Raw genomic sequence first — 25,250 nt, forward strand, 5'->3', positions numbered from 1 at the left:
CACAAAGTTTTTTTTATAGAAATTTTCATGATAAATTGGATAGTGTTTTGAATTTTAAGAGCAAGAGAACGAAGCATTTTTTGTTTTTAAATATGCCGCCTGTTGGAAGGGTGATATTTTTACTTTTTTAAATAGGGTGCTTCTCTCTAAATCGTTAGCCATCGGGATGCCGACCAAGGGCAGGGATGTGGTCATCTGCCGATTCCCACCCGACCTGACGGTGGCGCTGTCCACACTCGTCGCCGCGTGCAACGCGAGGCTTGGTGCCCTTGCTGTCTTCTTCCCCTATGGCGACAGGCCCGTTCCGAGGAAGACACTCCCTTTTATTTGTGTATATGCTATCTTTAGTATTTTACTTGTTTTGTGAGCTCGTGATGAACTAAGTTTAAATATATTTACTCAGTCTAAGTACTGTGTGAGCTTGTAATAAGCATAATCATGTGAGCTTCTGAAATTGCGATGAACTAAGTCGTGTTGTTTATTATCCAAGTGACTAAGTGTATGAATTATATTACCTCAGTTATTATGTAGTAACTTCCTATATGAATATGCTTTTTGTTTTTGTTACGGTCTTACATACAATTTAAGTGATTTTTTATATTCCGGTAAATATTCACCGGTCGTATTCATTTATGACATTATCCTTAATCATATTTGTATCTAAACTATTGTATTCGAATTTATTTCCGGCAAAAAAAATGTGATTTCAAATACAGTGAAACCTTGTTCTGACCAATTTCATTTCTTTTCACCCCTAATCCCATCCAAAATTATCCCTACAACCAAACACACTCTAACCTAAAGAGACGGCCTGTCCCGTGAGCTAGGCGCCCTTGCTTCGATAAATGTTGTTTGGCCCATATGGACGCCCGTACATTGACTTGAATCTCCGATCGAGGTCGCCATTGAAAAGCTTAAAGCTTCAGCTCTTGCTTCGCGTACGTAGAGAAATTAAATTGGCCATTTGGCCATTGCATTGCTACCAAGAAGACGTAAAGAAAGAGCGCGAGTTCAAGCACCCAAAAGAATCACGTTCAATGTACCTTCGGACTTTAGTTTGATTTTGCCCATTTGCTCAAACACGACTAAAATATTTCAACTTGGCAAAACACCGCAACCAGCTGGTTCTGAATGGGACGTCGACATTGGTGTAGCCAAAGAAAGAAGCGGCAAAATTACCAGGTAATGGCATTATGATTTCCTTTGTCACAGCTTCCGCTCGTCAAAATTCAGCTTCCTTTGTCGCAGCTTCTGCCCAATCCACATTTCAGCATTCTTGCAACACGAATTGTTGAAAGCATCCATTGTTGCGCAATGTCATACAGATACATGAAGCGTTTGGGTAATACGCTTATCCACAACCGAGAAAAATCTGGGGAAAACTAACCAAAGCTTGCTTCCGTTATTGCTCATGCCCCATAGGCACTGGCCGATAGTCTAAAGTTCAGTTGAACTGTTGAAGAACAGGTTTCTGCCTTTTAAAATGTCTACAAGGGCTAATCGAAATTCTCGATCTTGATTGGTGTTATGTCATCAGCCACCTTGAACCGCCCCACTAATCTGGCGAAGAACACCATCTCTTGCTCCAAGGTAAATTTGATGTTCTCGCCCTGTTCCAAAAAATGCATCAAGCATGAGCTACCCGCAGTGTATATTTGAGTTTATTCTACTGAAACTAAAGTTTAAATTGGCAGAGAGCAACAGGAGATAGTCTGGTCAGCTTTCATAGTATACTAGATATTCAAGCTAGTTGAGGACCTCAGTATATTAGGAGATAATTAAAGCAACAGAGTGAACATTAGACCTTGCGGAAACCATGTTGTTCCCCTTCATACTCAACCAAAGCAACCGGAAGCCCTTTGTCCTTTATGGCCTTATATATTTTTGTTGCCTGATCTGGTGATACAACCTGAAGATCATCGAAATGAAAGCTGGTAAGATGCGGAATACTGACACACTGGTAAGCCACTCCTAGCAGATATTTATTCCCTCGTTATTCTCTTGATTAACAGTTTGGATTTGATTCATCACTAGATAGTTGATGATGCCATAAGTGGACATGTTTCTTCCCATACTGCTGATGAATAGCAAAACATAACTAATAAACTAAATAAATGATAATAAATAGTTAGAACTTTTCTGCCATATCCTAAAACCTAACATAGTGGGTAGCATTAGCATATCCTCAACTATTTAAGTTCAGGTCACTTTACCGTGTCCTCCAATCCTTGAAACAAAATCACGGGACATGTAAATTTGTCAACAAAGTTTATCGGTGATCTCTCAAAGTAAGCCTGTTTATTCCCTGGAATATTGGAGGTACAGTGATGTTGTTAATAGAATCACGAATAAGAACTGGATATCCATTTCCAGAATAGATGAGCACAAGCTCCTTACCCACAAGGTTGTCAATGTAGTATGCCTCAAACTTGTGCATTCCTTCTCTCAATGAAGCTAAGTCAGCAATCTGCTTATAAACATAGCATAACCCCCATATGTATAAGTTCTTAGCTGTATTAAGCTGAAGCCAAAAGGAGAAAATTCTATGACAACCGAAACTTGCCCCATATAAAGATGAACCAGCCTTGAAGGTCTGTCTGAAAGCAAGGCAAGCTAAAGTTGTGAATCCACCAGCAGATTCTCCTGTAACACAAAGCCGTTGCCCGTCCACTCTTCCAGTTTCCACCTTAACCATCAGCATGGTATTAGCATGTCCGTTCATCTTTTCTTAGTACCAACTGTAAATGCTGATTACAGCCTCTACAAGAAATAATGAACAGGGTTTGTCAGTCTGAACAAACCATACCAGAAATGTAGCACAACTGCAGCAATCATTTAGATCAACGACGCCCCATTGCCCTAAAAGCCTCTCTCGAAATTCTCTCCCATAGCCTTCAAGAAAGCGAAGAAAACGTTAATAACTATTACCACCAAAATTTTTGATAGTAAACAGATTAAGGTGCTTGTAATAAGATGATGGACATTCATCATTGAATAATTAATTAATGCATCAGATCTGGAAGTACAAAGAATGTGCGGTCCATCATCAGATATATAAGCTGAGACAAGAAAGAGCCAAAGACCTGAGCTGCCCCCATAGTTAACATCAACAAATGCCCATCCTCGGCTCGTCCAGTACTGCACACTAAGATCCAGAATGCCACGTGCTTCATCTGTAGGTCCACCTGAAAATTGAAGATGTCAAAAAATTACAGTAATGTTAAGAGACGTTTTTACTTGTGATGCTTTGCCAAGCAATTGGGCAAAAGATTGATTTTACTACCCTTAGAAATTCATTGAGTTGGTAAATCAAGTTATTTAGAACCATTGTATGCTCTTTTATAATCAAAGTGCACAAACAGTTTGTTTAAATGGAAACACTGAAGTAACAGACTGTTCACTAAAAAAAAAAAAAACTGAAGCAACAGACAAAGAATTGTCACTCTTATATACTACTACAAGTCTACAAAATACATGAAACCCAACGTAACATATTTCCTCATAAATTCTGCTATGATATGAACATAAATGACATTAAAAATAAGAAAGGATATACATAGAGAGTCAATGAAAAAGACAAATAAAAAATTATAACAGAAATGAGCATGCGCTGTGCTTTGGCACCTTCAAGAAAATAATATAAGCAAAGATATGACTGATTACCATGGGTTCTGACCAGTAACGGAGGCTTTTCATCTGTTGGACCTTGGAAATTATGATTATACGGAGCATAGAAATAAGCGTATGCATGTTGACCAGGGACTACGGTTGGAAACTCCACAAATTCAGGCAAGCTAAAGTAAGATTTATATTTTGTAACATCCTCTGAGGAGGACCAAACTATAGAGAAATCAGTTGCCGTAGTTCTGTTTTCATCAAGTGTCACCTGGTGGAAAAACAAAGGATGAAGCTCAATTATGCACTGAAAAAAAATCAATTAAGGTAGTTAAGTGAACCTTTGCTATTGATACTGGAAGACTAGCAGATGCACCCTCAACATAGAAGGATCCATCTCCAGACACCTAAAAAATCAGCAAGATTTAAGTAAAAGCATTAGCAGCAAGTTCCTAATCTTACAAAATATTAGTTCTTAAGGTAACTCATCAGATATTGTACTTACTATGTTAGTTACAGCAGAGAAGGGAATGTCAACTTTTGAAAAGGATCCCAAATCATGGTCAAGCACCCCAACATATGATCGTCCATTCTGCCTGGATAAGAAAAAACTGGTTTATTCTTCTGAATTACATAAAATAAAACAAGTATCAGAAAATGCGAAAACCTGTAACAGCAAATGATTTTGTGACTTGAGTCATCCTTTCCAAGGAAATCATAGGAGCTAACACCAAAATTCCACATTGGCTTTGAGAATTCAGCATCAAGTGAATACAGTGGCATTACCACATTACTCTGCTCATCCTGTCATACACAAATCAGCACATAAATATTCATACAGGAAGAGTTAAAAGTTTTTTTTATCGCATGAATAGTTGTGTTCTATGTTATGTGGATGTAATGATCAAATTTTGTGTGTTGGTGATACTTTGAGAACCAGCAGAAAATGTTGGGCTTTTAACTGTCATGGACAGGGCTAAATTGCTGTTGAATAGTTTCAATAAAATTGGAGCTGGGGCATCAAATTGATGTCCCATTGAGCTAAAAAACATAAATAGAGATAACAAGACAAAAAGGATAATTACAAAAAAATGACAATATGTGTTCAGAACACTATTTTTAGCTACCATCATCCTAGTCAGAGAGAGTAGGCTATAACATAAATAATAACTGTTGCCTATACAATGGAGTTGCCAAAATAACAACTGTTCCTGTAAAAGATACAAATTGGACGTAAAAGTGTATAACGAAATTAGGCTGGGAAAAAGTAGATGCAAGTAATACATATAGAACAGATGAGCAATTAGAGGGTTGTGGGCAACAGATAGATATTCCCCAATGGCAATGCAGACAGATATGCATTTGCCAATCTGGGAACGCAATCAGATCAATAAACAACTGAATAGAAACAAATAAAGGTTCCAGGGAAAATTATACCCATTTATAAATATTCCAAAATCCACTCCGTCGATCTGTTATGAAGAACAGCTCCCCTAAAGCAAAGTCGATTGAATTAAGTGAGAATTTTAAAATGTAGTTTGTGTTTATTCTAGTGAAATCAAAACCAACTAAATAATTTCAACAGCAGAAAGTCAACTATTCATGTAGAAACAAATACCAGATAAGTATAAGCATGAAATTATAGTATGTCCTTGAATCATTGCACTTAAAATGCGTGTAAAACTATGAGAAAAATCAGTATTAAATTGCAAATACCTTTTGAAGACCACTTGGGTTCAGTAGGAGATTCCACTAATGTTGAGTCTCCACCAGCAATGCAAATCCGTTTTTGTACCTCCCTGCGCATAATAAACACTGCAATAAATCTGTAAATCTTGGAAGAAGATCACGAAGCATAATGCATGCTTGAAGCAACAAACAACTCAACCATTGATCCTTTTAAAGGAAAAAAGGAATTGGAACAAATAAATACCCTATCAAATTGATCATCAGATCTAACGCCAAATACATCTAATGTTACCATATCCTATATCCTAAATAAACAATAACTAGACTATGTTAAGTACAATCTTGAACAGCCATTGGTGGAGCTAGGCGGTGTTCCGGGTATGCCCGGGCACCCCCAAAAATCCTAGATGTCACCAGTGAGTAGTTTAATGTTAGGTATAAATTTGTATAGTATTAGTCAAATTGCACGTGGTTAGTTCTGTTGTTATGCTTGTGCACACCCACTGCTCGTTTTCTAGCTCCACCACTGCGAACAGCTAAACATTTGCTGTAAACTAACTACAGATATGGAGTGACATAGAATATAGACTGATGCTGAAGATATGTAGCTAGTAGGCATGAAAGACTTCACGCTCATTCGCAAATACACAGTGATAAAGGATGTAACAACACCTATTATAAAAAAAAAAGACTCCACCAGCTGGTGAAGTGGAAAACACAAAGCATGGAATTAAGATATTACCCTTTCTCATTGAAATATCCAACCCATAGTTGTGATTTATCCCAAGACATGTTCGGGTTACTCCATTCAATCCATGTCATACGTTTTTCAGTTGGATCAATACGTGGGAAGGCATAAAAGTCATTGCCGCTGATCAGCATAGTAGGTTCTGAGGCAAAAAGATGAACAAGTTACAAATAAGCCTAAATATCTTAACTCTTAAGAACAACCTGATGCATTAGGTATGTAACCCAAGGGTTCCTTACCGTCGACATCTCGTTCACTGATTCTTACAGCAGCAATTGTTGTGACGGGATTGGAGCTATTGTGGCGATGATCTGCAGTCAAATTTGAACTTTTTCCCCCTTCTCAAAAGAATAAATGTAAACAAAGCAGCACTATTGACATGCTACATGGAATAGGACTCATCACCTTCCATTATAGTTACAAAACGACGGAAGTGAGGATCAAATACACCATCCGCATAGCGGACTACTGATCCAGCATAATCTGGTGTCAGTGGTAGTGGTGAGTTATCTGAAACCAACAAAAAAATATTTTGGAAAGGTCAGTCACAGAATATCCCTTTCTGACAAATGAGATTAAATAAACACTGTAGAGTGACGCTTAGTAATCAAGACTTGAGACCAAAAAGGTTCACAAAATCAACCTTCTGATAATCAAAGTTAGTTTACAGTTCAAATCATGGGAATAAGCATCCATTGTTGTGTGATGTCATACAGATACAAGCAGCATTTGGGTAATGTGCCTATCCATAACCGAGATCGCACAAAGGAGACTGCACTGGATCTGGCCTGTCAATTCAGCGATCCCAAGGGCCCTGATCAAGTGCCACGCTAACCCAAACAATGCACATGCTACAGTGTTTTCAGCTAAGGTCAATGCTTAACAGTGCCCCCAACGAAGCTAGGCCTTCGATTTTGATCCAACTATTGGTACCGACTAATCCAGTCACCTACAGCCCTATTATACATTCGGAAAATGTGGTGTGACAAGTATTCATGAACGGAGAAAGCGACGGCAATGCGCCTATGTAATGCTTATAGCCATAGCTAAACTTAGCTTCAACTCCGTACCTCCTATGGTTTGCCTGTACAGACGCTGGTCGCTATAGTTAGAGAACACAACAACATCCCCTTGCACGGCGAAAGCCCCACCGCCGTACTCCTGGGCGAGAGACCGCACCGCGAACCCCTGCGGCGTTACATCCAGAGCCTCACCGCTGGGCTCTGCTGATTCCTTCACGAGAACCGCGCGCCTGACGACGAAAATTTCCACAGCTTCAGACCAAAAAAAAAAAAAAAAAAAAACCACCGGACACGACGATGGGTTCTAAAATTTGGGTGCGGTGAAAAGGGAGCGGATGCTTAGGCGTACCCCCCTTCCTCCGGGCGCGTCTCTACCCAGACGAGCCGGCCGTCGCCGGCGACGGCGAGCCCCTCTGTCGTCCTCCCGGCGGCGGAGACGGCGGCGGCGCTGATCGGCGACTCCCAGGACCCGTATGGCGCGGTCACCTTCTCGGTGGCGCCCGAGGCGTGGAGATGCATCGCTGCCGTCAAGTCGCGATCGAGCCGGCGACGGGTCGTGACTCGGGAGAGAGGATGAGAGGAGAGCGGCGGAGCTGTGGAAGTCAGTGTGCTCGCTGGTAAGTGAAGTGTGCTAATATAGTACTTTATCAAAAAAAAAAAAAGCTGAGCTAATATAGTTAACTCTGCCTGGTCAGAAGAGATCAGGAGGCAGACTGCCTCTTTTGGAAAGCGAGCTCGATAGAATATGTCAATATGATTCTAGTTTTGGGAGATGACACATTCTCTGCAGCTACAAATAAGCTTTGGTTTGTGCTGGTTGTTTCGGGTTGCGTATTGTTAATTATTTTAAATTTTAGTTAATACATGGAAAGTATTTATGGATAAAAAATCATTAAATAATATAATTTTGGAAGATTACACTTAAGATTTCGAGTATATACATCCCTGGCCCGGATTATATAAGGAGAGGAGGCAGTAAGTAGAAAGAGGGGTAAGAGGTTAGAGAAAAATATGATAGAGAGGATGAAATAGACAAGTCAGAGAGTCAAACAGAAAGAATACGAAGTTGAATAGAAGCAGAGATCCATAGCACATTCAAGTCATGATCAGATTAATTTGACAAGAACTTTAGGATTTAGAATAAAAGAGAACTCACTAAGATTCATAGAAGTAGATCTAGACACACCACATTGTAGTTATCTTTTTATAATATTAATCAATGTAGCACACGATGTATTGTTATTATCCTTGAGAGGTTTGAACATATATAAAATCTATATTCTACTCTTCGATATGTACAATTGATAAACACATATTCTAATTTTAAATAAGTATTTGTATAATTGATTTTACTCATGTCGACATTTTGTGTAAAATGGTTAGACCACTTGAGTCTATAAGCTGACTTCAACCAACCTAAACTCTTAATGTGGGGGTTAATCCTACCACGTCAACACATGGGTTATTACAATCTATCAAGTAGTATTGGTGTAAATCAATAGTTAGATGTACTTATTGACTTCACGAATCAAATATATACATTCAAATGTTTTTAGGCAAAAATAGCTAAATATTAAGGTATTTTGCTTAGTCATATCAAATTTGTAGGAGCACTGAAAATAAGACTCATCCAAAAAGATAATAGGTGTGGAACCATTCATGTGCTTGACCCACTTGTTAAGACCACACGATGCTGAAGATGCTATTTACTCGTACTAATTGGTGCTAGAGTAAAAAGTCTACAAGAGTCACAATCGGTGCCTCTGCATCCTAGTTTTTTTTTTCTTCCGAAGAGGTTGGATTTATATTAAAGCAGGAGAACAATATATCCCTATTTTACAAAACAAAACATGTAGAACAAAATACATTTGAATTCAACTAGGGACTTCTTCTTCTTTCTCCGTGGATCACCGTCGTCGAACACCTCGCTTCGCCGCAGGGACGCAATCGAAGCAGCTGACGACATAGGAGCTCGGTCCACTGGCCGAGCTGGACGACAAGCCCTAAACTCTGGAAGACGCCGCAAAGTCCAACACCCCGCGATGTTTCTTAAGGGCTTTTTGTTGCTCATGGATCAAATGAATGAGTTCATCGTAGGAGGTAGAATCCTCATCAGATTCATCATCACTTACATCGCTATCCATATCTTTGGCCATAAGACACTTGTGAGATGGCTTGCGAGACGACTTGTGTGATAATGACTTTGAAGAAGAGTTTCTTTTGGAGGAGTGGATGGTGATGCTCTCATCACTTGAGCTTAAATCTTGATCGTCACTCACATATCTTTGTATGCTTGCGAATGCTTTGGCTCTTCCCCTTGTCTCTCTCTCTCCTGTTCTTGGTATTTTTCTTCTCCTTCTTTATATGATCAATTGTTTTGACCAAGTCTTCAATGGAGATAGAATAATCAACCTTGGCATTGATCTTCTTCATATTTTTCTCTAACATTGAGAAGAGCTTGACCATCTTAGGATCAATTTCTTCATCACTTAATGTGCTGTGATCATCCTCTTCATAGCTCTCTTCATCGATCACCATCATCTTCGCTTGAGCTTGACTCTTACTCTTGTTTCCTCATCCTTACCTTCATGTGTTAGTATTGATCTTTTTTTGCTTGTGAGGGTAAGGTTCTTAGTGTCGGATGAGGAAGAAGCTTCCATCATCATATTCATTGTCATATCATGGGTAGTGATCTTGCCGAACACTTGACCTGAAGTTATCTTCTTAATGTCATTATTGTCATAGATGATACAGACTATCAACTTGTACTTCGGAAGATGAGTATGAAGTATTCTTCTCGCCACTTGATCATCTTCAATTAGCGTTAAACATAACCAATTGATCTCATTAACAAGAATGTTCAAACGAGAATACATATCATTAGCATTTTCATAGGGTAGTTGCTTGATGCCATTGAGCTTAGTAATAAGCACATGATATTTCTCATTGTGCATATCCTTTATGCCTTCATGTATTTCAATGAGACTATTTCAAATATCATATGCATTGGTGAGAAAATAAATAAGATTAAATGCATCAACACATATAGATGATAAAATGATACTCTTTGCCAATGCATCTAATTGCCTCTCTTTGTTGGTGATGCGATGTTTCATACCTTTCTCGGTGATTCTCCAAAGATCTAAGCCTCTAGCTTGCAAATAACAAGACAATAAAATTTTTCAACGCGGAAAATTTATACCATTAGAAAGTAGAGCACTATAGGAATCCATCCCAACCCTGAATGTCACAACTCTACGATTTTAAGTCTATCAAGAGTACGAGACTCTGATATCAATTGTAGGGATCGGTGATATCCTAAGAGGGCGGGGGTGAATTAGGACACTTAAAACTATTTCAGTTCCAAAAATAATACAAAATATTTCTATCTAAATATGCTCTAGGTTTATCTAGTGTGTCTACTCTACCGATCAAAGCGCTTGCAACTTATCTAAGAAGGTAAATTGCAAGTAAGTAAATACGAAAACGTAAATAAGGTAAAGAGAGCAAACTCGACACAAGAATTTTTTCTCGTGGTATCGATGGCATGAATACCACCTCTAATCCACGTTTGAGCTTCACAAAGTATATGCTTCCAATCGGCACTCGATCATGGCCTTTAAGACACAAAGTCATAAAGACAAGGCATCCACTCGGATAAGCCACCACTAGCCTCTCTTCTAGTTCCTCATAGCCGTGATCACTTCGGAGCTTGAGCCACAAATGCAAAGGTCTCCGTGTCCCCGCACAATCGCCTTGCCGCCGCTCCACACTAAGTCGGAGGGTCAACAAGCTTGCCGGCAAGGTATCACATGATTCCGACAAAATCCATGTTCCTCTACATCACAATTTTTTTATAGAAATTTTCATGATAATTTTGATAGTGTTTTGAATTTTAAGAGCAAGAGAAAAGAACATTTTTTTTATTTTAATGTGCCGCTGTTGGAAGGGTGACATTTTTACCTTTTTAAATGGGGCGCTTCTCTCTCAACCATTAGGATGCTGACCAAGGGTAGGGATGTGGTCGTCTACCGATTCCCACCCGACCTGACGGTGGTGCTGTCCACGCTCGTCGCCGCGTGCAACGCGAGGCTGGGTGCCCTCGCCGTCTTCATTCCCTATGGCGACAGGTCCGTTCTGAGGAAGACACTCCCTTCCGTTTGTGTATATGCTATTTTTAGTATTTATTAGTTTTGTGAGTTTGTGATGAACTAAGTCTAAATATATTTACTAAGTCTAAGTGTTATATAAATTTGTACCAAGCATAATCATGTGAGCTTTTGAAGTTACGATAAACTAAGTCGTGTTGTTTATTATCCAAGGGACCAAGTGCATAGATTATATTATCTCAGCTATTGCGTAGGGAGTCCTACATACAATTTAAGTGATTTTTTATATTTTGGTAAATATTCGCTGATCGTATTCGTTTTCGATCGTTTTGTATTCGTTTCCGATACTATCCGTGATCATAACTATCCATATTTAAATTTGATTTAAAAAAATGATTTTAAATACAGTGAAACTTTGTTTCGACCAATTCCGATCCATTTTCACCCCTAATCCCATCTAAAATTATCCTTACAACCAAACACACCCTACCCTAATGGGACGGCCTGTCCCGTGAGCTAGGCGCCGTTGCTTCGATCAATGTTGTTTGCCCATATGGACGCCCGTGCATTGACTTGAATCTCCGATCGAGGTCGCCATTGAAAAGCTTAAAGCTTCAGCTCTTGCTTCGCGTACGTAGAGAAATTAAATTGGCCATTTGGCCATTGCATTGCTACCACGAAGACGTAAAGAAAGAGCGCGAGTTCAAGCACCCGAAAGAATCACGTTCAATGTACCTTCGCACTTTAGTTTGATTTTGCCCATTTGCTCAAACACGACTAAAAAATTTCAACTTGGCAAAACACCGCAACCAGCTGGTTCTGAATGGGACGTCGACATTGGTGTAGCCAAAGAAAGAAGCGGCAAAATTACCAGGCAATGGCATTACGATTTCCTTTGTCACAGCTTCCGCTCGTCAAAATTCAGCTTCCTTTGTCGCAGCTTCTGCCTCAATCCACATTTCAGCATTCTTGCAACACGAATTGTTGAAAGCATCCATTGTTGCGCAATGTCATACAGATACATGAAGCGTTTGGGTAATACGCTTATCCACAACCGAGAAAAATATGGGGGGAAACTAACCAAAGCTTGATTCAGTTATTGCTCATGCCCCATAGGCACTGACCGATAGTCTAAAGTCAGTGTGCTCGCTGGTAAGTAAAGTGAGCTAATATAGTACTTTATCAAAAAATAGTGAGCTAATATGGTCAACTCTGCCTGGTCAGAAGAGATCAGGAGGTTGACTGCATCTTTTGGAAAGCGAGTTCGATAGAATATGTCAATATGATTTTAGTTTTGGGAGATGATATATTCTCTGCAGCTACAAATAAGCTTTGGTTTGCGCTGGTTGTTTCGGGTTGCTGTTAACTATTTTAAATTTTAGTTAATACACGGAAAGTATTTATGGATAAAAAAACCATCAGATAACATAATTCAAGAAGGTTACACTTAAGACTTCGAGTATATACATCATTGGCTCAGATTATATAAGGAGAGAAGGTAGTAGTAGAAAGAGGGGCAAGAGGTTAGAGAAAAATATGGTAGAGAGGACGAAATAGACAAGTCAGAGAACCAAACAGAAGGAAGACGAAGTTGAATAGAAGCAGACATAACTTATTGAGATCCATAGCAGATTTAAGCTATGATCAGATTAATTCGATAAGAACTTCAGGATTTAGAATAAGAGAGAACTCATCAAGATTCATAGAAGTAGATCTAGACACACCACATTGTAGTTATCTTTTCCTGATATTAATCAATGTAGCATATGATGTATTGTTATTATCCTTGAGAGGTTTGAACATATATAAAATCTATATTCTACTCTTCGATATGTACAATTGATAAACACATATTCTAATTTTAAATCTTTTACTCATCGTCGTCATTTTGTGTAAAATGGTTAGACCACTTGAGTCTATAAGCTGATCCTAACACATGTGGGGGCTAATCCTAACACATCAGCACATGGGTTATTACAATCTATGAAGTAGTATTGGTGTAAATCAATAGTTAGATGTACTTATTGACTTCACGAATCAAATATATGCATTCAAATGTTTTTAGGCGAAAATAGCTGAATATTAAGGTATTTTGTTTAGTCATATCAAATTTGTAGGAGCACTGAAAATAAGACTCATCCAAAAAGATAATAGGTGTGGAACCATTCATGTGCTCGAACCACCTGTTAAGACCACATGATGTTGAAGATGCTATTTACTCATACTAATTGGCGCTAGAGTACAAAGTCTACAAGAGTCGCAGTCGGCGCCTCCGCACAATAGTTTTTTCCCCGAAGAGGTTGAATTTATATTAAAGCTGGTGAACAATACATCCCTATTTTACAGAACAAACCCTGGAGAACAAAATACATTCGAATTCAACTAGGGACTTCTTCTTCTTTCTCCGTAGATCACCTCGCTCTGCTGCAGGGACGCAATTGAAGTAACCGACGACGTAGGAGATCGGTCCACCGGCTGAGCTAGACGACAAGCCCCAAACTCTGGAAGATGCTGCAAGGTCCAACGCCCTAGGATTAGCTAGGGCGCATGTAGCACGCTGAACGAATATCGGTAGGCACATCATCGAGCTCAATCGAAGAAGATTAGATCATCAGTTGCCAGAGCAAAGTCTGGTGACCCGAAGACAGGTCAGACATCGCCGAAACAACACTGGCGACCCGAAAGCACAAAAACATGAAGGGGATGTAGAGTATCCCCTGCAAACACACGATGAACACATACTATACCTTCCCAAATCCTCGTCGTAGAAGACGTCATCGCCAACGTCGGCACCGGAGAAGCCAAGTGAGGGACAAAATCCCCATATGGACACCCAACCATGGGAAACCTAGAGCTAATACTAGCTAAAACTAGAAACCTAGCGCTAATAGTAGCTAATCAACATTCCAAGTGGCAAAATCCCATCTCCCCCTCCTCCTCCGATGGCAGACAGGACGCCAAAGGGAAGAGCCAATATTATCTAGGAGGTGAGGACTCACCGGCGTGATTTATCTGGGCGCTTGAGGTGGAGATCCGATGTCTAGAGTGTCACTAGCACAGATCCAGTGACCTCCCTCCCCCGGACGCCGATGAGGGCGTTGGAGGGAGAGGGAGCTGGCGGATGATCGGTGGAAAATGAAGTCGTCCTCGGTTTTGCCTCTCTGATACTGTAGCAGGAAGGGGGAAAAGAGTAGCCTCGCACTCCCTCCACACTGCAGTTGGTACGGCAAGAAAACACGACTGGCACCCTGTCACGACTGATGTTTCAGCATGATGGAGACCACCTGTATGATGGAGAGGATGACAAATGACATGGCAAAAAAGGAATGCAAAGATGGTAGAAGGGCACACTCCTACACCTATGCATACTCCTTCGATGCCTACCCTCTTGCGGTGCCATGACTAATGTTTTTGCACGATGGAAACCACCTGTATGACAGAGAGGATGACGAAGGACATGGCAAAAAAGGAATGCGAAGATGGCAGAAGGGCACACTCCTACACCTATGCATACTCCTCTTATGCCTACCCTCTTGCAGAAGAACCAGAGCTTACAGAGTGGAAAATTCCATTAGCCCACGCAGACGTATAACTTATTATAATCGTTTATTTGCGTTGAGATTCATACTAAAGAGGTAGGTGAAAAAAATCCTAAGATAAATGAGAGAATCAACGAATAGATAAGTATCAAGTAGAAAAAATGAACGTCTAACATAGACCATGCGTACGCAAAGACATATAAAGTTGCATTTACCAAGAGCTTACTCGCAAGTTGCAAGCAAGAAACACAATGAAGCAAAGCTAAGCTAGGTAGCGATTGCCATGATCCATTGCAAAGAGGTCAAAATTAAGATGGGGCACAGGAGGTGAATGAGGTGATCCCGCCGCTGATGCCGTAGAAGATGGGGCGGTTCGAGCTGTCCCACCAGGTGGTGCTGGTGCTGCTGACGCGGTGCTGCTCCTACGGGAATGTGCCACAGCCGCACGTGGTGGTGTCTCACAACGCGCCACCAGGGGTGGTCTGCTCATCTCGGAGGCCACGGATGTGTCTGTCATCGTGCGGGGGTACCGGGAGAACCTCGGCATCTGGACATAGGAGCAGGTCAAGGCATGGAAACTCTTCATCGACGATGTGCACCACAAGGGTGCACTCTTCTTCTACCAGATCTGGCACCTCGGGAGGGCCTCCAACAACAGTACGTGTCCGATGCATGTTTATTAGCTCAGCTGTGTGATTAGTTGATTGATCGGTTAGTCACTAAGATGATCCTTTGCGAACCAACTCCTTCGGTTGTGGCGGAAGTGGTAGAAGCACGTCCTCTTGTGGTTGTTGTCGAACGACCATCTCTTTCACAGCAGCTTGAACCACCGCCTCTTTCACAACGGCATGAAGGTTCGAATGACCACCTCTGCATCTCCAGTTATGTACAGGTGCACAACCATCACCGAAGAGTAGATGCAGCCCTAAAAAATTCCTGATGGGTTTGTTCAACAACTCTTCATTACGAGGGAATACCTAGTATAAAAAAGAGCATATGAAAATATAAATGTCTCTTAGAAGTGCTACATAACAATTAATTGGGACATGTAATAACGATGCACGTACCTTAATGTGCTCCTCGTACTACTAAGGGTGTATAAATATCTTATGTGCTCGCTTGCTAAAACACTTTACTATGTCGGCTAGTTCGCACACCCTGATATATCTCTAACGGCACTCTAACAAGTGTATCTTTAGATCCATGGAGGTCACATAGCTTACCGTTTGCTGCCATTCCTCCGTGGTGAAACAGGGACATCAGGTCATGATCTGCCATTTCGATAACACTTTATTCAAGTTCTCCTCCTTGAACACATCATCACCTTTTGCCTGGGTCTCCCTCATAGTCTGTAGAGCTATCATTGAGAAATTGGATGTCCACGAGAAATGTTTGCTTGATGAGGCAGCCATGGTTTGGTATTAGGTATCAGATGGTAGTGGTGTTTTAGAAAACTGCGATGTCATGACCTTCTTGTTGCCTCGACCTTGCCTTTTATAAGCAGGGATCAATGGTATATGCACCGAGTGTAGGTATGTAATTTAGAGATAGTGCATGCATTGGATACCTTCTTGTAGCGAGTTGTCACTGGACTATGAGTAGTTGGCAGCGTGTGATCACATCGGTCTAAAAAGGTGGTTGTGAGCAGCTTTTTCAGTCTGAAAAGATAGCGAGGGGTCGTATCTCCTTGAAAAGGTGGCAGCGAGAGGTGACTTCACTCTGAGAAGCTAGTACAGTGATGTCACATGGGATTAAGAAATGCATTAATGACACTACTGTCTGAACTTCTAATACATAGAAAGTAGACATGTACAAATATGTAAGACTAGATGTGTTGTATATGACATTCGTCATGTAGCTGATGAAGGCATATCATCGAAGGGAGATACGAATGTGTGAGGTAAAAAAGGTTTGTAGAATAACGGCCGATGATAATTCATTCGAGTACGGTTACATAACACAGTTACATTGTCATACGACACACACATAGGAAAGTTACAATTTTTTTGGCGTTAGGTATAATGGTCGATACAAAATGTAAACATAACATGTTAACACACCTTAGTGAAAGTAAATAGCCGGCCTACAGTGAAGTCGCACCAGAGTCAATCCTCGGCACTTGATGCTTCTTTCTTACAAGCTTGTGAGCAGGTTTCTTTCTAACGCCTCCAGTTCAGCTCGTCCTCATCCCACTTCTTCCTTTGATCTACTCATTCCTGGTCCTTCGGGGGATATGAAGTCATCGATCCACTGGTGAAATGCACACACTCCTGTTGGTGGCTGGATGCCATTTGTTGCCTGCGGAGGAAATGTGTTAGTACAAGAAGTGAACAGAAAGTTGTGTTTTCTAGGAGTGATTACCTGAAAAGATTCGCTCTCTTTGGAAAGCGCATCTATGTTTGAACAACAGAAGTACCGCCGACCGAATAAATCCAAGTCAAATGAACACCAAACACTGCATGTCTGTCGACAATGGCATTCGGGCATTGGCATACCTTTGGCGGTAAGCAGTTGGCATATAGTGAATGCATTGGATGCCTTCCTGAAGTGAGGGGTCAGTGGACATGGAGTAGTTGGCAGCATGTAGTCACATCGCTCATAAAAGGTTGCAGCATGCAGTCACATCACTCATAAAAGGTGACAGTGTGCGGTCACATCACTCATAAAAGGTGATTTCATTAATCTAAAAAGACACTAGCATGCGGTCACATGTAGTACAAAGAAAGTAGACACATTCGAATATATAAGACTACTTTGTGAATCGAACATACATCATGAAACAAACATCTAAGTTACGAAAGCAAAGATAAAATCATACTACTGCCTCCCCCGTTGTCATTGGCTGTTCCCACCATCATGGTCCCGTCACCGCTGCCATTGGTTCGCCCTCACGTGACCCCTAGAATAGGTCAGGTTGTCCAGTGGAAAACCTTCTGGTAGGCCTCGTAGCAATCACAGGAGTCGAGGCCTCCTCCTTGGTCTGTTGCATCGATAGTGAAGTAGTGGTCAACTAGGACTGCGTGATGACGTTGTAGCCCGGTGTGCCCCCAAAGAAGTCCCTCACGAGGTTGAACAGGGGGTTTGACCCAGACTCATCCTCCTGACTCGAGTAAGATGACTGCGTTGGTGCCATTGTCGCCATGCATAATCACTAGAGAGGCATGTGAACGGATGAATGTATTAGATACAGTAAATGGGGAAATGGATGTATTAGTAAAAATACAATGTTGTACCTGTATGGTATATAGGGGCAGCTATAGATGGCCAGACTTGAGTGCCTAAGTAGGGTACAAATGGTGGAGGTGCGAACGGTGGAGGTACAGATGAAGACATCCCGACTTCATCACCGTAGTAACCTACGGAAGGATGATTACATTAGATATACTATTAAATATATTAAATGTAGCAGTATATCGGCGCCCATTACCTGAGAGGCCTGTGAACAGTGAAGGTATCAACACTGGCCATGGTCTAGTTGCCAGCACTGATAAGTGTGTAGGTGCACCTAATATATTTTTTGAAATTAATGCATCAATAACAAAAGGATATCGCTAAACGCAATGCATATGAAAAATGCGTACCTATTTTTATCGGTCCTGGAGGCTATGGTTGAGGTTGCGGTGTGGATGTCGGTCCCGGTGGAAGTCGTTGCACATCAGACATCCTGGACGACTCTGTGTGGACCCCACCTAACCTAGAAGGAGCATCAACGACGTCTGCGGTGAATCGGCATGAGGTAAGCTTCAGGGCTCGAGCAGTCTAGTCGAAAACCTGCTACATCCGTTGTACCAAGCTGAATCCCTTGCCTGAGACGTCTCATGGCTCCAGCCGCGTCCCTATGGATATCGCCTGTTGAAACAGACATGAAATGAGAACTTCAGTTCATAGCGGCTCATATGGGATTATACAATGACAAAAAGATATGTTAATTAAACATACCACTAATACAACGTCCTCGTCCCAATAGCCCGGGTTGGCCTCCATAGACGAAGCGACGTGTGGCCGGATATTACCTAGGGTGTAGGTGACCCGTGTATGTGTATACAGGACGTACCACCGCTGGTACTCTTCGAAGCCAAGGTCGGCGAAAGGACGAGGCTCCTCGATGACATCCTCAAGGGCACTATCCCACGCTGAGATGTATGGCGCCAAACGATCTACCCATAGGTTACCATCCGATTGGCCCTTATGTGTATACCTGCAAATCAACCATGTTAGATAGACTAAAAATGAGATTAAGCATGCTATGGATTATGTATTTGATTTTAGTTATCTGTGAATGTGGGGCGGAACCGTGCGAACGTTGATGAGGGGAAACGCTTGGAAGCGTCCGAACTACCTCATCACTTGGTGGGGTGAGTAATCCTCGACGTAGATGTCGAAGATGAGCGGCGTCTTCGTAAGCCAGTAGTTCTCGTCGTGGTCGCACAACAGAGACAAACCGAAAGGCGCACAGTCTTATATCATCAAGTGGCTGTAGGGCCCTCGTGGATCTAACAGGAATTCAAGCAAGTAGGCGGTGCGTCGTCCGTCCATTGAACTATGGTGAACCGTGCGAGTATGACGTTCATGCTATTAGTACTGTTTAAATTTCGCTCATCTCATGTACATATTCTATCTAACATTTAGTGTGGTTTTTCATTTCACTTACATGTATTTATTCTATCTTTATTTTAATATTTTTTTGGAAATTTTATTATTTTTATCTTAGATAACTTTTAGGATTTTTGTTATTTTTATAATAAAACTTGGCTAACTACCTCCTGAGAGGGCAGTAGGGGCGCTAACTACCTTCTCAGAGGGCTGTGAGGAGCGGGCACGCAAAGTGGGTTAACCACCACTGGCAGGGGCGCTAACCAGCCTCTTAGAGGACGATAAGGGGAGTGTGGGGCCTAACCACCCTCTGAGAGTGCGGTAAGAGGTACCCGTACTACCGTGGCATATTAGTCATCCTCTAAAAAGGCTACAACTCTTACAAATAACGGTAAGTGTTTATTTATATAAATCTTTCCATCAAAATCTATTTATTTAAATATTAATGTTAGAAAATATAAAAATAAAAACTCCCGGAATTGGCATGGGCATTACCATGCGTGAGGTGGGCTTTGACCGCGCCCGCGAATGCGGTTCCCCTGCCTCCCGATGCGACGGCCCACGACCCGAGCGTTGCAAACCGAAGCCAGTTCCTTAAGGATTGGAGCCGCGACCACCAAAGGACCCACGGCCACCAAAGCCGCCCCCAGGTGTCCGTGCAGATTCGTGGTTGCCATCGGCGCCGGCACCGAACCGAAACATTCGGTTAGGAGCACCGTCGCCTGGGCCAATACCGAACCCTCCACCATTGCCGCCCCTCTGTTGCCTCCGGCGGCAAGCAGGTCCCGGTCGCCCTCACGTCACCCTCACCGATCCAATTAATAATCTCACCTAGGCTACCATGGCCCGGCCTTGTCTATTCTGGCAATTTTTTTGTGCCCTTACACGGTTGCTACTCCAAGTCTCCAACAAGGCAACGAGTCTTGCAGGAGCAGGCAACCGAAGATTGTGCACTAAGCGAAGGCTGTGTCCGCGACTGTCACTGTCGATGTCCAGTCTTATCTGCTGTACATTGCTTCGCTTAAATGTTCAGTACTGCCCTCGAACTAGAACTCTCACCAATCATCGGCATATTAACAGAGGCGTCAACGATCCAAGGACCCACGGCACGACATTGATAACACTCGTTTTGATCGATGCATGTACCTGAGATTAATTAAGCTGACGTTTTCCTTTCGTACAAGCAATTCTGCTCGTGTATTTTCCACGAATTTTTCACAGGCGCTGATTGACCGACTAGGGAGCTAGCTATTGGTTACGGAGTATCAGCTCAAGCGAAGCGGCGCCGAGCCTGGTGGCGTTCACGTAGTCCTGCGGCGAGTGCGGCGGCAGGCCGGGGAGCAAGAGCCCGACGGCCCTGGCGGCCCTCATCACCCACCCTTCTGCGTACTCCGGCCCGTCCACGTACCCGATGAGGAGGCCCCGGACGAGCTCCCACGCCGCGTTCGCGTACTTGGGCACCACGAACAGCGGCGAGAAGTAGTTCTTGTTCGGCTCTTCCGCCATCGCCCGCACCCTGTAGAGGCTGTCGAAGTAGAGGCACCGCCCGAAGTGCTTGAACAGGAGAGCGGCGTCGTCGTACGGCACCCTCGGCACGACGTCGTTGCAGTACACGAACCGGAAGTACCGCCTCGGCTTGTCCAGGTACCCCGCCATGAATTTCCCGAGCTGGGAGTCGCCGACACGGGGCTGCCCGTACGTGTACACGCCCGCCAGCCGGCTTAGCAGCGCGTCCTCGGTGTGCAGCGCCAGCACGGTCGGGAACAGCACGGCCAGGGCGCCACCGAGGCTGTGGCCCGTCACGACGAACCTGGCGCGCGGGTTCGCGGCCAGGAACGCACGCAGATTATCGCGTATGGCGTAGTACGCGAACCGCCGCGTCTCGCTCCCGGCCCCGGCGCCCGGCGCCCGCTCGTGCTCGGTGGCCTCCGCCGGCCACCCGGTGTTCTTCTGCAGCCCGAGCGCCCTCATGAAGCCGCCGTGGACCTTGCCCACCCCGGGGATCTCGTACCACGAGAAGTCCACGTCCGTGCACCACTGCTCCGCGTCGAACGGCTGCGTGCCGCGGAACGCGATCACGGCGAGGTCCGCATCCGCCGCCTTGTCCGCGAGCATGAAGGCCTGGGTGGTGTAATCGCCCCTGAATTCTGGGAAGCACATGAACGCGTACGTGTAACCAAACATACCATGCATTAATTAATTGTGCAATGCAACTGAATGAACTACTGATCGTACCATTCCAACAGTTGAAGAACTCCAAGAATGTCATCTGCATGCAGAATCACGAGCGTTGGAGGAGAGGTGAGATTCTAACAGCATGAACACAGTGCTCACTTTTAAACAGATTATAAAATTTTTACTGCAGTTTTCACACCTGCCAATGGTTTTCGACAACGCTTTTGATGACGAGCTCGTTCTCGTAGGCTACTTTTGCGGCCATGATACCCAGAGCTGCATGGTAATTGCTATCCACTGTCTTGATATTCTTGTCCAGATCAATTCTCGTGTCAATTAGTCCGATGAACGACCGGTAATTTGGAGATTTCCTGTCCGGAGTTCGTACTTTCCCTGCAATGCATGACAGGAATCAATGAATTATTGCTGTTTCAGTACAGTTGTTCCTTGAAAACCAATGTCATTATCGTACTAGTTTGGAAAACAGAGTCAGTGTTCTTTGAACTTGAGCTGATAAATCCGGAACATGCATGCATGTACAGATGTTGCAGAGCTGTTTTGAGACAACTCTTCGACTTCTTGCGGAACAATTAGACATTTGTTTTACTTTCAAAAACCACATGAATTGGGTGTTTTCCACACTTCCACGAATAAACCGAATGCAAAGTTTGAAACAAGTATGGTTGAACATATTTCAAAGTCCAAAAATGACTCAAACATTTCATGTAATCAAAATCTGCACAGCAACCTTGCTCCTTTTATGAACTCATGCTTGACTTCTGATTTTTAAATTAAAAGCAAGCTACATCTCCAATCCAAAATACTTGTCATCCTAAAATACGTGCAGCCAACCTTACAATACTTTAACCACTAATATACATAAAAATATTTGGATTTGTCACATTTGAATTATATTAGTAGATTTAAGAACATCGATAATACCACAACTTCTTACATTCTAAAGAACTTTTGCTACCATACAATTAATAACCAAATGCGCGCATTAGACACTTTATATGCCCTAAGCGACTATCTAAAAGAAACAAGAGGGAGTAATAGATAACGACAAGGCGTGTATCATGGAAATGATTGTCACAACTAGTGCCCCCGGTAGAAAGCAAATGACAGTATTCAACTTGGTTGCTTAAAGCATCATGACAACCAACTCAACATATTGTTAAGAAACTAGCAATATCCTTGCCTTTAGAGGCAAGAATTATTGGATCTACTTTTGTCGCATATTCACCAGCAAAGTTTGGATACTTAACTCCACCATAACAACTTAGGTACCCCTACACCAGAATGTCTAATCTAGAAATTATTTTTTACGACTGCTGCAGCTGTGTAACACGCATGAATAATCATATGCTGCCAGTTGTTTTACTTATTTGTAAAACCATACTAATTATCTTCTTAACCTGCACTGGATTGGACAACCAGAACAAATTAACAAAGGGCATGCTGATCTCGCAGCGCTGTTTAATATAACCAAAAAAAAAATGAACTTTATAGCTCGGTCCTTTTCAGACTAACTGTACTATGTGCTTACTTGTAATGGGCTATTCTTTCAGGAAAAAAAAACCTTTTAAGTCTTTATTCAACTTATTTGTAAACAACTCGTGTTTGTTTTTCATCTTCGCAGATCAACCAAGGTATACATTAGTTTCTTCATTGCACTTTGCATGCTTAACATGTTCATTAATAAGACAAGTTTGTTTAGAGGACAAAAAGAATAAGAGAAATATTCTCCATCTAATCTCTTCGTACGTCAGATTTTTGTTAACATTTGGATTGGGTAGAGAAGTTTTATCTTTTTTGTGTTCACAAATAGGTGCTCGTTTAGGTTTCATGCATGTTCTTTTCTGTGAAATTCATTTGTGAACTTATGTTTATCTACACCCATTATGTGTAGATGAAATTCCACGCTTCAAAAAATTCCCCAAACTTTTGAACATGTACACCATAACAAATAATGGACATGTGCATAAATTCATGCAACTATGCTCCGTTTCTGCATTGCACAAGAAAACAAGAGATACGATCAGGCGTGATTTGGACAAAACATAAGCCTTATCTCTTGTTTTTTTTTTTTGGCACAATACACAGTTGCAAGTGAAGAAAGCCATTTCAAGGAAATATAGGGTGGAAATCAATGCAAAACTGCACGAATATTTTTGTTCCATCTTTCCAGAGATCAATTAGTACGTCAAGAAAAGGGAAAAAATATTCTATGAAGGCGTGCTGCATAACCCTCCTACTGCATACCTCGGATGCCCACCACCTGTCCATATGTGTGCATCTCAAAGCTACCGAGCCGGGCGAGCTTGTCTGGAGCACGAGATGCACGAGCGAGCATAATCTATAAACTGACGATGCATCATATTAAATATATGGCACCCTTTTGCATGCTTATGTTAAAAAAATCATTTACCTTGCATAACATTCCTGATAAGCCCGAGCACCCCACCGCCGTTGTCCGTAAGCATGTTCATCCAGTACTCGATCGCCTTCCCGACCGCGGCCATGGGCCTCTTGATTGACAGCAGCAGCATCTGCGCGACGAGCGAGACGACGATAGCCCACCTCCGCCGCCGCTCGGCAACCTCCGTGCCGATGGGGCAGTCGACGGCGTCGTTGTCGGCAACCTTGCTGGAGCACAGCAGGTGGAGCAGGCTGCGGAGGCCGCCCTTGTCCGGCCGCAGCACCATGAAGTCGCTGAAGAAGTCGTCTCGGCCGTCCATGATCGACGACGCGAACAACACGAACGAGCTAAGCAAATCTATGAACAAACTAAAGGAAGAGCACAAGGAGGCAAGCTGTGTATGCTCGGAGAGTGCATATATAGGCAGGCTCGCCGTGGTCGTCTCATTAGTCGTTGTAAACAATAGGTTGGTGTCTGGTACTACTAGAGGAATAATTTGTACCGACGATATAGACGTTTATAATTATAATTTATAACTGTCTGTATTATATATCATAATAAATAGATTATTTAGTAGTGTAGGAGGAAGGTACTGCTTAATACTAATGTACTAGGTACGGTGAGGACCAGCTCGAAGGTGGAACCGACTACAGAGCTAAGGAAGCCGTGTTCTTCTCACGCAACGAGGACGAAGAATTAAGTAATGTTGGTCGGTACGCTAAGGAAAGGTGATCCTCTGACTGCTTTGCCTCCGGTACACTGCATGCCTATGTCTGCTGGTGACGCAGGATCAGGTTCCTGCTGCGTTCGTATCGATAAACATATATGATAGTGTTTGGCTCAGGGATTTGTAACCTAATCCAATTACAGCGTTACCGTTTACGTTAGATCTTGTTTGTTATTTTAGCATCGGACGTAATTCATTCCCACGTAATCAGATATCGGTCTTAACAAACCTGATACCACTCCCTTCCGGCCACAATCAAATATCGATACCCATTGTCGTCTCCGTCTGCCCTCGACTGCACCGGTGGCCACTCATCTTGTTTCCTCCTTTCCTCGTCACGATCGTAGTTGTCCCCGCCTTTCTGGCATCCTCATCATGATTCCACCCTTCCTTGCATATCTGCCTCTGCCGTCTTCACTTCCATCTAAAGGTAATATGTTCTAAAAATAATCATAGAGATAATTATATTACGTTTATATTTATATATTTTTGAATAATATATTATTTTAAGAATGACTATCATTTATATTGATTGGTAAGTATACGACTGGTTTGTGAAACTCTTTGATTTTATTATGATATTATTCTAAATTGATCTCTGATCACGTATC

The 25,250-nt window shown here is 42.4% G+C and overlaps 2 protein-coding genes across 5 annotated transcripts; both read right to left on the reverse strand.

Annotated features, from left to right (window-relative positions):
• Positions 1–1,163: 1,163 nt before the first annotated feature.
• Positions 1,164–7,701, reverse strand: LOC133926446 (uncharacterized). Its single transcript, XM_062372390.1, has 18 exons — positions 7,424–7,701; positions 7,123–7,304; positions 6,458–6,562; positions 6,292–6,363; positions 6,047–6,194; positions 5,332–5,414; positions 5,053–5,108; positions 4,283–4,419; positions 4,121–4,211; positions 3,957–4,022; positions 3,664–3,886; positions 3,084–3,185; positions 2,807–2,892; positions 2,564–2,686; positions 2,398–2,467; positions 2,214–2,305; positions 1,805–1,909; positions 1,164–1,610 (listed from the first exon to the last, which is right to left on the reverse strand). The coding sequence occupies exons 1-18, from the start codon at positions 7,591–7,593 to the stop codon at positions 1,497–1,499; spliced, it is 2,025 nt and encodes a 674-aa protein (XP_062228374.1). The 5' UTR covers positions 7,594–7,701; the 3' UTR covers positions 1,164–1,496.
• Positions 7,702–20,388: 12,687 nt separating this feature from the next.
• LOC133926447 (triacylglycerol lipase OBL1-like) lies at positions 20,389–24,360 on the reverse strand. 4 transcript variants are annotated; one of them, XM_062372392.1, is made up of 5 exons: positions 23,922–24,065; positions 23,756–23,849; positions 21,690–21,883; positions 21,551–21,584; positions 20,389–21,462 (listed from the first exon to the last, which is right to left on the reverse strand). In XM_062372392.1, exons 1-5 carry the CDS (start codon positions 23,931–23,933, stop codon positions 20,564–20,566), a joined length of 1,233 nt encoding a protein of 410 aa, XP_062228376.1. In that variant the 5' UTR covers positions 23,934–24,065; the 3' UTR covers positions 20,389–20,563. The 4 variants fall into 4 exon arrangements, with proteins under 4 accessions (XP_062228376.1, XP_062228377.1, XP_062228378.1 ...); XM_062372393.1 differs by having other exon boundaries at positions 20,390–21,462; positions 23,756–23,856; positions 23,922–24,053; XM_062372394.1 differs by lacking the exons at positions 23,756–23,849; positions 23,922–24,065 and adding an exon at positions 21,963–23,514 and having other exon boundaries at positions 20,390–21,462.
• Between the last annotated feature and the right edge of the window lie 890 nt (positions 24,361–25,250).

This window comes from Phragmites australis, chromosome 8 (assembly GCF_958298935.1).
Source record: "Phragmites australis chromosome 8, lpPhrAust1.1, whole genome shotgun sequence".
Lineage (NCBI taxonomy): Eukaryota > Viridiplantae > Streptophyta > Magnoliopsida > Poales > Poaceae > Phragmites > Phragmites australis.